At 37.4% G+C, this 13,571-nt stretch overlaps 3 protein-coding genes and 1 long non-coding RNA gene across 5 annotated transcripts in view; 2 read left to right on the top strand and 2 right to left on the bottom strand.

The window, feature by feature from the left end:
• Positions 1–3,892: 3,892 nt before the first annotated feature.
• LOC113349226 (clavaminate synthase-like protein At3g21360) lies at positions 3,893–5,874 on the top strand. Its single transcript, XM_026593158.1, has 3 exons — positions 3,893–4,329; positions 4,513–4,766; positions 5,242–5,874. The coding sequence occupies exons 1-3, from the start codon at positions 3,922–3,924 to the stop codon at positions 5,600–5,602; spliced, it is 1,023 nt and encodes a 340-aa protein (XP_026448943.1). The 5' UTR covers positions 3,893–3,921; the 3' UTR covers positions 5,603–5,874.
• A 139-nt stretch (positions 5,875–6,013) lies between these two features.
• On the bottom strand, positions 6,014–8,297 carry LOC113349225 (senescence/dehydration-associated protein At4g35985, chloroplastic-like). The gene is made up of 5 exons (XM_026593157.1): positions 7,431–8,297; positions 7,203–7,339; positions 6,841–7,007; positions 6,660–6,744; positions 6,014–6,361 (listed from the first exon to the last, which is right to left on the bottom strand). Exons 1-5 carry the CDS (start codon positions 8,016–8,018, stop codon positions 6,205–6,207), a joined length of 1,134 nt encoding a protein of 377 aa, XP_026448942.1. The 5' UTR covers positions 8,019–8,297; the 3' UTR covers positions 6,014–6,204.
• Positions 8,298–8,643: 346 nt separating this feature from the next.
• LOC113349227 (lysM domain receptor-like kinase 3) overlaps positions 8,644–13,571 on the bottom strand; it is a 9,262-nt gene continuing 4,334 nt past the window's right edge. Inside the window, exons 2-11 of the mRNA XM_026593159.1 lie at positions 13,492–13,566; positions 12,699–12,956; positions 11,983–12,128; positions 11,786–11,875; positions 11,570–11,675; positions 11,264–11,415; positions 11,078–11,175; positions 10,841–10,988; positions 9,842–9,949; positions 8,644–9,195 (exon numbers count right to left, since the gene is read on the bottom strand). Coding sequence (XP_026448944.1) covers positions 9,031–9,195; positions 9,842–9,949; positions 10,841–10,988; positions 11,078–11,175; positions 11,264–11,415; positions 11,570–11,675; positions 11,786–11,875; positions 11,983–12,128; positions 12,699–12,956; positions 13,492–13,566 — 1,346 coding nt within the window. The 3' untranslated portion in view covers positions 8,644–9,030. The remainder of the gene's footprint in view (positions 9,196–9,841; positions 9,950–10,840; positions 10,989–11,077; positions 11,176–11,263; positions 11,416–11,569; positions 11,676–11,785; positions 11,876–11,982; positions 12,129–12,698; positions 12,957–13,491; positions 13,567–13,571) is intronic.
• LOC113349228 lies at positions 9,026–13,571 on the top strand. 2 transcript variants are annotated; one of them, XR_003360013.1, is made up of 3 exons: positions 9,026–9,270; positions 9,439–9,558; positions 13,399–13,571. It is a non-coding gene; the product is annotated as an uncharacterized LOC113349228 (long non-coding RNA). The 2 variants fall into 2 exon arrangements; XR_003360012.1 differs by having other exon boundaries at positions 9,130–9,270; positions 9,444–9,558.

Raw genomic sequence — 13,571 nt, forward strand, 5'->3', positions numbered from 1 at the left:
GTAACATTGATTTGCACCATGGGTACACTTCCTTCGTCATCAAAGATTTTCTGAGACCCAGAGTATGTGTCCCCCAACATCTTCAGATTAACTTCCTGCTTATATTACCATCCTTCTTCACAAACAAAGACTCTGACTGCTTCTCATCCAAATCGAACAAGATCTTGGTCAATTTGAAGATCTTCTCCCAAGAAATGTCATCTTCATGGCCTTCTTGGAGTGCTTTTCCCTCAACCTCGAGGCCTAAAATTTGATGAGCATCATAGGGAGTTACCGCCATCTCAACAAATGGAAATAACATTGTATCAGTATCTCCGTAGAACCTCTCAAAGAATGCATATACGGTAACTTTGTCATACTCAACAATCATACTCTCCACCGCAGCCCACAACCAGGAGTTCTTGACAATCGCTTTCACCTCCTCACATTTCTTATCAAGTGGCCATAACGCAATCATATATAGTGCTTGAAGAATGGTGACTCATAAGACGTATGACACACTTGTGATCCTAAGTACCAAAAACACAAAATTAAAACAAATACAAACACTTGAAGCAAATTTAAGATAGATAGATACACTTGAATAAAAACAAAGTTTTATTGAGATTACTTACGATAGCACCATGGATTTCACGTGCCCATGAGTCTTTGTATCAAAAAAAGAACATGTCCACCATCTTCTGGGGTCCCTAGTGGAAGCTGACCTGGTTTCAGTGTGACCTTCAAGTGAGGGGAAAGTATGTGGGAATCAACTGCTTTAGTGATAACCCTCTTCGGTTTGCCGGTAGCGGTTGTTGTTGCAGTTGCAGATTCAGTTTGCTGATCATCACTTGTGTTTTTCTCCACCTTCTTCTTTTTCCTCTACTTTATCCTCTTCCTCTTCAACAATTTCACCATCATTATCTTTATCTCCATCATTGTTATCACCATCATCATTACCTCCTCCAACAGGTGGCATGTCTTGATCGTCATCTCCTCCAGCAGTCGGAGTTCTTTCAACACCATCATGATCATTACCTCTTCTACCAGATGGATTTGATTGGCCTTTATCTGGAACTTCATTTGAATCACTTGGTCCCGTTGGTGGTTGAGAATCATTTTGTTCACAAATCTTGAGCGTTCCCGGCTCAACTAATGCCCCTAGATGTGTTGCAGTCAAGAGTTTGTCACCAACACGAGGTGGTCTTTAAGGAGGAGTAACATTTTTATTCTTTCTCTTTTGCAACCTAAACAAGAACAATTAAAAAAAATCAACATTCGACAGGGTCGACAACTATAATCTTTGTCGACTAAACAACAATCGGCAGGTACGATAACTATAATCTATGCCGACTAAACAATAGTCGGAAGAATCTTATTCAACTACTGTGTCGGCTTATAACAACTCTGAACACATTAAATACAAGGATTTTCCACACAATCAGTCGGCAGGGTCTATAATCAATACAATGCCGGCTAAATTGCAGCCGGTAGGGTGGTTTTCAAATACCATGCCGACCTTATGACTTTAGGTATCAGGAGACACCAAAATGTTTCAAAACACACATCCGGAAGGGTCAAAAATTATAACTCAACGACTGTAAAAAAAAACATATATCGCCGGCATGGTATTAAGGTTGAATGCCTTGCTGACCCTGTAAAGACAGTTACAGCTATTCAACAGCCGGCATGATATTCAACCTAAGAGTTTGCGACTAACCCTAAATATGAAAAGTCGGCAGGGTCGTGAATCAGAGACCCTGCCGGCTACGTAACTGCAAATTCAGAAATTTGATTTTTCTGACCTAATTTGACATGCAAACATAAAATTAAAGTACTGGAGTGAGTTTAAGTAGGCCCTTACTTTCTCAATCGCTCCATTTCTTCGGTTTCAGCGGCGTTGATTTCTTCTTTTTCAACGGTTTTTTTACTCCGTTTTTGTTGAACTAAATTTGGAATTCCAGAGTTATATTGATTAGGTTTTCTATGTGTTTGTTTCATACGAATAGCCCTCGGCGGTGACTCCATTTTTGAAGATTAATCGACAATCGAACCGACGATTACGACGAATTAATCGATGAGTATTCGATAGTGGTGATGGAGAAACCAGTATGGTATGGTGGAGGAGAAGAAAAAGAGATGAAGATGAAATGAAAAAAAAAAATCTGATTAGGGTAATAAGAATTATAATAGGAAAGGGTAATTTTGCAACTTCACCCATTAGGACACCCCCTTAACCCTTTAAAGGAGTCCACTTAAATTTGGGTATACCCCATTAATCTGGGTATACCCCAATCCGACGAGGATATTTTTTGAATGATTTTTTAGGGACCATGGTTTTTTTGGGGGACCATGGTCTTATTAGGCCACCTTCCCTATAGTTATAAGGAGTGTCCTAGAACATTGAAATGATTAACCTACCCTTAACCTAATTTAATTTAAAACCAACACAATAACCACCTCTCTCTCTCTCTATATATATATATATATATAACCACCACCTCCTCTAACTACCACCTCCCACCACCGCCGATTACCACCACCACCAACAACAACCACCGATTACCATCACCGCCTACCACCGCCGATTACCATCACCACCACCTCCAATTATCACCACCAACAACCACCGATTACCACCACCACCTCCGATTACCACTACCACTATATATATAGCTTAATTTAAAACATTAACAAAGATATTCTCACAAACCCATTACTTGTCATTCGTTTTTGGTTGAATAGAGAACTAATCATCAAAATGAGTTGAAAATGGAAGTTGCAGAGAGGTTTAATGGAGTTTTTTTTCAGTAAAAAGTTCGGTTATCACAAATTATTATTTTTTAACCGAACTTTGAGTTCGGTTGATTCGCAAAAAAATACTTTTAACCGAACTCCTTATATTAGAACAATACAAGTTCATAAGTTCGGTTCGTTCGCAAAATTATTAAGTTTTATTTGTAACCGAACTCTACCTATAAGCCCAGTTCGGTTGATTCGCAAAATATGTTGAAGTTTGCGAACCAACCGAACTTCTAACACTAAGTTACTTTTAACCTGAAGTTCGGTTGGGAACTTGGTTGCGTTGAAGTTTGCGAACTAACCGAACACACAAGATGTACTCAAATAAATTGTCAAGTTCAAAGTTCGGCTACCTACCATTTTATCCTAGGTAACCGAACATTGCACTGTACAACCAAAACCTCCATTAACGAGCGAGTTCGATAACCTGCGTGTTTGGAAAATGTAACCGAACTACACTTTCAGGTGTGTTCGGTTACATGTTCTTGACATATGGTAACCGAACTACACTTTCAGATGTGTTCGGTTACATGTTGTTGACATATGGTTAACCGAACTGGCCCAAATTTACATAAAAAATTTCGCTTTTTTGAAGTTTGGAGCAATTCAACCAACATTATCTAAGTTTGAAGCATACCTGGGTACCCAAATACCCTTCCTCCGGTTGTGGTTGGTAAAATCCATCGTTTTTCATGTTGTCCTTCTTCATCTTCTCTAACTTTACTCTCTCAATAATTCTACTTCTTTAAAAAAAAAAACTCATCTGATTTTTTAATCTCACTAATTATCTTTAACTTAATCATCTCACTAATCATTACACTAACTATTATTAACACTAGCTAATCATCATATAAAATTAATCAGGAGGGTAATTTAGGTATTAATATAAATATCTAGATAAGAGGTGACCTAGATTTACTTCTAATGTCTTTACTCAAAATAAAACCATGGTCCCCCAATAAAAACATGGTCCCAAAAAAATCGTTCTATTGTTTTGTTCCCTCAAAGAAAAAGGATTTTAAGTCCAATTAAGGTCCAAAGCTAAGGGGCCCAAAACTAAACTACTATATAGTCCCTACTCCCCACTCCCCAGCCAGTAAACTTCAAAACAGAGCTCTCAGTCAGTATCTCTATTCTCTAATGAACCTAGACACAAAAACAATGTCAAGTGAACAAGAAGAAGAAGATTTCAGTTTCACTGAAATTAAACTCCCAACATACCAGAAACTCATCAATGGTACTGCAAATAATCACTTCCCATCAATCATCACATCAAAGAAAACATTGAATTTATCTGATTTCATTAACACCATCCAACAGCAAAAACCATGGTTAGAATCACTTGTACACATAAATGGAGCTCTTTTATTAAGAGGGTTCCCTGTATATACAGCTTCTGATTTTAATCAAGTTGTTGAAGCTTTTGGGTATGATGAATTACCTTATGTTGGTGGTGCTGCTCCTAGAACTAATATTGTTGGGAGGGTTTTTACTGCTAATGAGTCTCCCCCTGATCAGAAAATCCCTTTCCATCATGAAATGGCTCAGGTTTGTACTTCTTTTTTACATGGATCTTGCTTTCTTTTATGCAATTAATCATTTTCTTATTGGTGGGTAGAAATTATGGTTCATTTCGTTGTGATTGTGCTGTTTTTAGGGTTGGATTTAGTGAAACATTCTGAGTTTATTGAATTCCTTGTAAGGGATTATGAGTTTATTGCATTTTAACAGGTTCCTGAGTACCCATCAAAACTGTTTTTTTATTGTGAGGAAGAGCCTGGAAATGGGGGAGAAACTCCAATAGTTCTGAGTCATCTCATCTATGAGAAAATGAAAGTGAGATTCCCGGAGTTTGTGGAGAAACTAGACAGAGATGGTTTGATATATACAAGGATATTGGGGGCTGAAGATGATCCTTCATCGCCTATCGGACGCGGGTGGCAGTCTACGTTCTTAACTAAAGATAAAAGCATAGCTGAAGAAAGGTTTGCTATTTCACCATCTGATATTACTTGAACATAATTACAGTCTAATTGTAGTTATAATCTAAGGTGCTAATCTAATGCTAGTTGTTAAGGTTAAATGCAATTGTCTCATAGTAATGGATTCGTACCTACATTCATGTCTAGTTATCCATCTTTGTGTTATAGAAATGGTAGGGTCTTGCGCTTGAGCATCTCAGCTTTTATTATATAATATATAAATAACGACCTGCACTGCACTTTACGGTTAAAATAGATGACTTATAATGAAAAGGTCATATTCACTCTAAAGCTAGTTACACAGACGATTAGGGTACCCCTCTTTGCTTTACATTGCTTTTAGATTTCATTTATTAAGGGGTTGTTCCGAAAATTGGAAAAGATGTCATTATGCTTTTTTTATCTGTTGGTGTAAGTCTCCTGCGTGAATGAAATTTTTGGCTCTATCTGACTCTCTAACTTGCTTAACTTGATTCAGGGCTGCTCGCTTGGGTATGAAGTTGGAGTGGACGGAGGATGGTGTGAAATCGATCATGGGTCCGATCCCAGCTATTAAATATGACAAAACAAGGGGCCGCAAGATTTGGTTTAATAGTATGGTTGCTGCGTATACAGGTTGGAAGGATGGCCGCAATGATCCCGTGAAGGCAGTCACATTTGGGGATGGTACCCCTTTGCCATCTGATGTCATACATGAGTGTCTTAAACTCCTAGAGGAGGAATGTGTTTCCATACCCTGGCAGAAGGGCGACGTTTTACTTATTGATAACTTGGCTGTTCTCCATTCTCGAAGACCATTCAACCCTCCGCGCCGCATACTAGCATCACTGTGCAAGTAATATAGGTACATATTCTCTTCCTTGTCTTATTTCAAGTATATTTATCAAGGATCATTGCGCCAAGAGGACTTGAAACCCACCAACCTTAGCAGGATGTTTTTCCCTAGTTTACTTGTTCAAAAGTGTGCTTGACATCTCCTTAATATATTATTGTAATAATGGGCCTCTATTTGCCCCATATGATTCCAGCATTATTTCAGATTTTGAAATGTATATACTGTAATGACACAATAAGGGAGTTACATCCATTCGGTCAAACATTGTTTTCTTCATATTCTCGACCACTGTTATTTTTGTTTCCTATATAAAATTTTATTATTATTTCACTCTGTGAAATTTCAATGAGGGTTTATAATTAGGAACAAAAAAAATTCAATAAGAACTGGAAATTTCTTAGACGAGAGCAATCAGTCAGAAGAAATGTTAGTGAATAAAACTTATAATTGGAAGTTGCTTAAAGAAGTAGTCTTACAGGAGTTATACAGTTTACATTTCAATAATGCACAAGTTACACTAGCAATCTGAACCATGCTCAGTACAGTTTTGCTCGGTTCAGGAATAGAATTGCAGGGACCGCGGGGAGTTAGTCATGGGTTCAAAGTTTATTTCTTTTTTATTGCACTCTTCGCTATTCCTGAGGTAACAGAGGATGCAGGGTTGATTGCTTTTCGAATTTTAAAGATGTTCCACGCAGTTCCTGCAACATGCCCTGCAGTGGCAAATACATGCTCTGTTGCCTCACCTGCATTTTCTCCATATCTGTTTCCAATAAGTTGAAAAATAGTTAATTAGTAGGCAGTAGCAAAACTAACACTCATAGAGGAAACAGAAAGAGGGGAAACTGAAGTAAATTTACATGGATGCAACTAGAAGGTAGAATGTGTTAGGACCTTAGTCCCACATTGTCTAAGATAGAATTGGGTAGTTTATAAGTTTACGGGTTCCCTCAACTTGTAGAGCGGTTTATCATTTATGAGCTGAGTTGCACATAAGTGTCACTAGTCTATGGGTGTTTGATTTCAGCGGTAGGGTGATTGTAATTCTTGAGTTTTCTTACCTATTGCTGACCATGCTACTTGCACCTTTGGATGTAGCAGAAAGAGCTTGTTTTTCGGCAACTTCAGCTGCATCAAAAATCCTGTCTGCATTCTCGACAAAGAAACTAAAATCATTTTCTGTCACTTAAAACTGACAGATATTGCAATTTCTCTACGTGCAAAGGTTAGTGTTTCACTTACTGACAGCATCGAGCGAAACCAAGAGGACTTCTCCAGGAACCATAGCTAGAAATTGTTTACCAGCTTGTGATCTAACTATTGGTCCCATTACTGACCCAGTGGCATATCCAACTGTATTAAGCACAGTCTTGCTTAATTTTTCTGTCATCTTTGAAACAGTCCTCACCCTGATAAACAGCAAAGCATCTTAGTATGTTACATCTTGTATACTTGACGGTCGCTACTATATTCAGATTTATGTTTAAGAGTGCGCAGAAAACAACACAGTAAAGAAGGATGAAACCCTTGTTGATATACTACTTGTGGATTTGGGAAATATTATTGCTTGTAGAAGTTGATTGTTTTACTGTATGTTGATATACCTTTTCAAACCCTTGTTGAGTCCACTCTTCTTCTTTGTACCGTTTGTAGTTTTCTTGTTGCTGCAGTTTTCCATTCCTAAGTTTCCTTTCTTTTCCTCAGCTGCTTCGGTTATAATCATGGCACCTCCCTTTTGAACCTGTATTTATTATGTAGCTTTTTAGCATTGAAATCAGTTGGCTGTCTAACCAATCTCAGTTGACAGACAGAATATCTAAACAAATTTTTACCTGTTTGGTGTAGGCATTGCTCAACTTGAAAATACCTTTGATAATCTCACCAGTTCCAGTTGCTATTGCTTTCGCCAAAACTCCATTATAATCTTCAATCCTTGGTGCAAACTCTTCCCAGTTAAGTGGCCGAACACCCGAAGTATTCTTGGTAGTGGAAGACGAAAATCCAGAAAAGCAAGAATGTTCTTTTAGAAATGAATCAAGATTACTTAAAGTACTGCCATTTTGTTGAGAGAAAGTAACGCCATAACTCAAGAGACTTTTATCTTTCATCGGCAATGAAAACAGGTAATCAAGCTCATCTAGTTTCACCACTGGTTCATCTTTTGTCAAAGGCCATTGAAGTTCATCACCAACTTTAACTAAAATAGCTAGAGGAACATTCTCGTCAGAGAGCTTAACTAGATTAAAGTATCCTTGAGCAATTTCTACAGTTTCTCCTTCTTGAACCAAGTTAACTGTACATCCCGGGATTTGCAACAACAACTCTTCTTTGGGTATTCTGGCAACTTGGTCTGATTCGATTGCAGGTTTGTTCGAAGATGATTGACTCTTACTACTACTAAAATTCCAGAAGCACCCCATTGTGTCTCTTGTTCCTGTAACTTTGATGACAAACAAAATGAAAGAGAGAAACTTATATTAAGAGAAAATGATAGAAAGGAGAAAGGAAGATAGCTGTATAAGGAATAAAGAGAAAGATGCTTTAGAGAAAAGAAGAAAATGTCATTCTATATTCCATTCCCCCCTTGTGGAAGTGCTTCAGACAAGGCAATGAGACTTTCGGTTGGATAATTCTATCTTATGTTTTCCTCTGTGTGTATTCCTAGTATACCTATTTGGCTCACAACTAGCTTTGTAATTTGTAAAGATGGTTTTGTTTAACAGGTATGTTCTGCCAGGTCATTTGATCTTTGTTGATTTGGCCTGTGGGGTTTCTCATATTCTGCTCATGGTATCAATCATGATGGTAATGGCTACAAAATCAAAAAAGAGAAGAAAAAAGATGATCCTTGATTTTAGTTAGCGGCCCAAATTGCGGGTTCATCGCTTTCATAGGTCCAAAGTAAAGTTTAAATGCTGTCTTCCACCATTAAGGAAAAACAAAAGAAAGTAAAGTTATTAGATGAAATGACAGTAAAAGTATCAAAGAGTAAAGAAAACAATAGGAACCGAGAAAAAAGTTAATCCCCATCCACACTAGCATCATCGCTAAACGAGTTCGTCAAATAATATTCACCAGCATTTGTATAAGCATTAGCTATATTCATAGACAGATTCATCATTTTGTAAAATGATACCACAGTTCTTCGTCGAAGAGAAATTAAACCCTTCATCATGAGTTGTTCATCTTTACTTTTAAATTACATTCGGAAAAAACTTCGCACATACAAAAAGGCAAAACATTACAGTAAAAAGCTAAAAAGAATATAAGAAAAGTTTGAAAAAAAAAATTGACAAAGAAGAAAAAGAAGGAAGAAAGAAAGAAGATACATAATTACCATCTTTTCGAGCACTTAGCTGCTAACTGTATACACACAAAGAAAAGAAGATAAGATGCCGACTAATTGGTATCACTGAGGAGAAACTGAAAAATCTATCTTCCTTGCACAAGTCCACTAAATACTTGGCTGTTTCCTGCAAGGGTTGCTTCCCACTCTACAGATGATAGAAGGATTTGTGATAACGTTATTACAACTTGTTTCATGTCTGGCCGTAAAATTGGATCCTCGTCAACACACTGCTTTGCCAACATCGCAACCTACACAACAAAGAGGAGATCAGATGTATGTCCTACAAAAAAATCAGGAGTGAGTTAGACTCGTAGAGATCAAAGGTGAGTTACAAACATATTCAGTTCTTTCTTCTTCTATTTTCCTCTATTCTTGTTTTCTCTTCCTTGTATATTATTTTTGGATAGGCAAACTCACTTACAGAATACCCAGTGAAAGTCACTGTTTTGATGTCAAGGTGACACCTCTTATTTGTATCACACTGAATCTAGTGCAGTAGGTGTGTGTCACCAGCTGCAAAAAAACTTGCGGAATATCCCAAGGACCACAGGTAACAAGTAACAATAGGGCTACAATTCAAGAGTACTTATGCATGGGAAAATCAATTATAGGTAATTCTATTTCCTAATTCTTTCTTTCCGATTTCAAGTCTTGACTTTAAAACTTTTAACTCCTAAGGAACAAAAATATGAAATGCAGTTCTTGGACATCCATCCTAGATATTGAGTATCTAATGATTTTCATTTCTCCTTGCCATGTTCTATTCTTCACAGTATAAATAAGTTGATAATGACTAGGAAAGGGAGTAAACCTATTATCCGATAGATAGAGTGCATATTTCGTTCTTACATAATACACATAATTTGTAACGAATAACAAGATGTTGATAATTACCTTGTAAACACAATCATAGGGATATAAGTCCATTAAATTTGGATCAATGCATTCCCTCAAGCTTGTCATACTCATTGAACTTGTAGAATTCTTAAGCGCCGCTAACATCTGAAAATGAGCTAAAATTAGAAACGCTATAAGATTCAATAATAATTGTGTAGTGCAAGTGGTGAATTTCATTTTTATGTTAAATGCTGGATACAACTCATAATATGAGTGCCCCTGCGACTGGTCAATCCAGTGTTTTTAGAGTTAGAAGTTAGAACTGTAACCAAAAAAAAAAAAGAGAGAGAGAAAAGAAAAGAAAACTGTTAACAACTCGGTACATATGAACTCTTCGCCTTTTGGCCAATAACTTCAGCATATTGTTTGCAACTTCACATCCTAAAAGAAAGCCCATCATCATTTATATATTTCCTCGGTGGTATATTCTCACAATTGCTGTTGCTATATATGTACTTCAACACTAATATACCAAGCAGGACATGTTATTAACTATACCGGAGCTTTATCCCTTCCTCCCAGTACACTGAAAGAAAATAAAATTGTTTCCCTTTCTATGAATTTACACTCAAATATATGATGTTTTATATGTTTCAACCTTCTAAGACATCTTTTGTTTTCTTTTCTTACGTAACCACCTAGCTGTAAGTTGACGACTTCCAACTATGACATAAAGCCCCAAAATGGAATCCTAAATACTGAAACCCACAAATTCAGCTTGTATATATATCAGAACTGTTGCTCTGTAACATGAGTTTAGGAAAACTGCAAAAGGTAGAAACCGACCAAATTCTTGACAGCCTTAGGGGCAAGTTGAAAGTTTATTAACTATACCGGAGCTTTATCCCTTGACCAAATTCTTGACAGCCTTAGGGCAAGTTGAAAGTTTACATCTTTAAGCTTGACTAAATGCTTCGAATAGTGTTATTGGACAGTAAGTATATACTTCTGACTTATAGCACGCTCGTTCGTAACAAAATGAAAAGCTAGACTTACGATAGATGCTAATGATCGCCTTTCAGGGTTTTTATATGCTGGGCCATCATATCGCGTAATTGCTTCCTTTCCTGATAATAGCTCAAAAAGTACAATGGCAAATGCATAAACGTCACTCTTTGTTGTAGCCCGCCCATCACTCAAGTATCTGTCAAAAATTACAGTTTTTAGGTTGTAATCAAATGCAAGTTTGATAGACCTCAAAGGTCTATGGCATAAAAATGTACATTCACTTACTCTGGAGCCAAGTAACCAAAAGTTCCAACAACTTTTGTCACAGATGCTTCTCCTTCACCTGTTTTCCCAACAAGCTTTGCCAGCCCAAAATCTGAAATCTAAAACGCAAAAAAGGATACATTTAATGATGGCAACAAATAATCCTGATTACACGTGATAATATCGGGATGGGTCAAAACTCCATACCTTTGCCCTGAACGAATTGTCAAGTAAGATATTGCTCGTTTTGACGTCACGATGTACATAATGAGTTTTAGTGTGCTCATGAATGTATTCCAAACCACGAGCAGCATCAAGCGCAACCTGTACCCTCACTATCCAAGAAAGGGATGAATTACCTGAATGACACAGTCAGTAGCAAAGGTCAGGAACTTCGGACTAAATAAATTCTTACAGTCCAACATAAAACATAGTCTTAACTTGCATATAAAAATAATTTCACTCGGTATTAACTGAAACTATATTGCCACCTCAAGGAAACAAAGTTCTTACCCTTGTTGTGTGGATCATGCAAATGACTTCCAAGTGAACCCTTCTGAGCATGCTCGTAAATAAGGAACAGTTCTTCATCACTTGCCGCATAGCCAATCAGTTCTACCTTGACATAATTAAAAGACACAAGGGTTAAAATGCAATTCAGATATATAGTTCCAAATTAGATGGTGTCTAAGCATTGTTGGCATTGGCTAAAAGTACAGGGAGCATTACCAAATTAGAGTGGTGAACTTTGCATAAGACTTTCATCTCTGAAAGGAACTCCTTAGTTTTCATAGCAGCCATTCTCTTGATTGCCACTTCCTGAAAGGGTTAAAATATCTATCATCAGGAACACAGGTAGCTTGACCACTTCAAATGACCAAATCGCTAGTAAAGCACCATCAGCAAACTAAAATAAATTGGCGCACCTGGTCACGAAGAACTGCATAATACACAGATCCGTATGTCCCATGGCCAAGAAGAAATGAATCAGAGAAGCATTCAGTTGAGGAAAGAATCTCATCATAAGTGAAAACTACGGGTTTCTCCATATCGAATACATCAGCTCCCACAGCTGAAAAAGATAACATGATCTCACATTAGGTAACTAGTTTGTATAACAAAAACGGTAGACGAATTAGAAGGACAAGTCCAGGAGAATCACGTTGCAAGTCGCACAGACAAGATGTACCAATTATAATATTTAGTTTCTCAGTGTCCTTTGACCTTTCATTACAGAGGATCCAAGGGTTTTTCCTATCATGAAATCAACTTAATGTACACTAAACATTCTGTCCACAGTCCCACCTCTATTGTGGAGCTCGCTCATACTACCACACATTTTAAGCTGATGAAGGAGCCAGCGGTATGTACACTAACGTGAACCTTCCAATTAAAATTAGTATATCTCACAACAACGATGTCGTGAATCTCATCATAACAAAGATGTTTCTTACAGATAGATTAAGTAGGCAACTGTGTTGCATACTACATATAACTACAAAACATAGGTCAATAAGTATTGCTGGAGTAAGCTTAGTAGGTGGAAATAATGTAAATCAGTCCTAAAGGTCAAATGCACTCACTATAAGCTCTACATTACCAATACATTTTCAAGACTAAATGATGATAAAAACTATGTTACCTTTGGGAATATTGCTTTGCCGATTGCCTGATTCCTCATTATTCGGTTTCCAGTCCCTCCCTGAAGCACAACAGAAACTTGACCTTCCAAGAATGTGAAATTTGTGTGGGATTTTCCCATTAGGATCCTTTGCACGACTCTTTGAGGCTTGGCAGTAAACACAGATGATGATGGTGACACAAATCAGAAGAAGAGCACACCCGGCACCCCCTATAACCCACCCATATGGAAAGTGAGATTTGTGATCCACTTCAGTTGCTGCAAAAAAACAGTAAGAATAAGTCATTAATTGTCCATCCACCAAAAAGTCATTAGTAAAAATGAACCGATAAAAATTACATGCAGACTGTGAGGCCACGGATACTTCAATGGAGTTGTATGATTATAGCCTGGAATCAACTAAAACTTTTTTATCTCTGTCTATCAACTTGACACATTTGATTTAGCTGGCGTGTCACAACTAGACAACTCAACATGGTTACCCTGGCCTTCACATGGGTCCACATGAGAGTACTGATACAGGATAAAACTACACTTTGTTTTTGATCAAATCCAAAATAATGTTTCCATGACTTCAAGCTCACACAAGTTGTGAGCTTGCATATGTTATTTATTTTATTTTCATACGCCTATCTTGTCTAGCTCGCATGATGTTGCATATGGACAATAGTTAATGTTATTATATTTATCATTCAATCAGGCAGATTATAATACTTCCAACAGTCCACTAGCTACTGGGGTAACTTGTCCTGAACTTCCAAACGGAACAGCTAAAAACAACAACCTTCCATACCTATTACAATTTCATCGGAGGGCGCGGGAACTGGGGCGGGAGAAGCCGTCTTCTGAGGATAAGGGTCACCAGGAACTGCA

Source organism: Papaver somniferum, chromosome 2 (genome assembly GCF_003573695.1).
Source record: "Papaver somniferum cultivar HN1 chromosome 2, ASM357369v1, whole genome shotgun sequence".
In the NCBI taxonomy this organism is placed as follows: domain Eukaryota; kingdom Viridiplantae; phylum Streptophyta; class Magnoliopsida; order Ranunculales; family Papaveraceae; genus Papaver; species Papaver somniferum.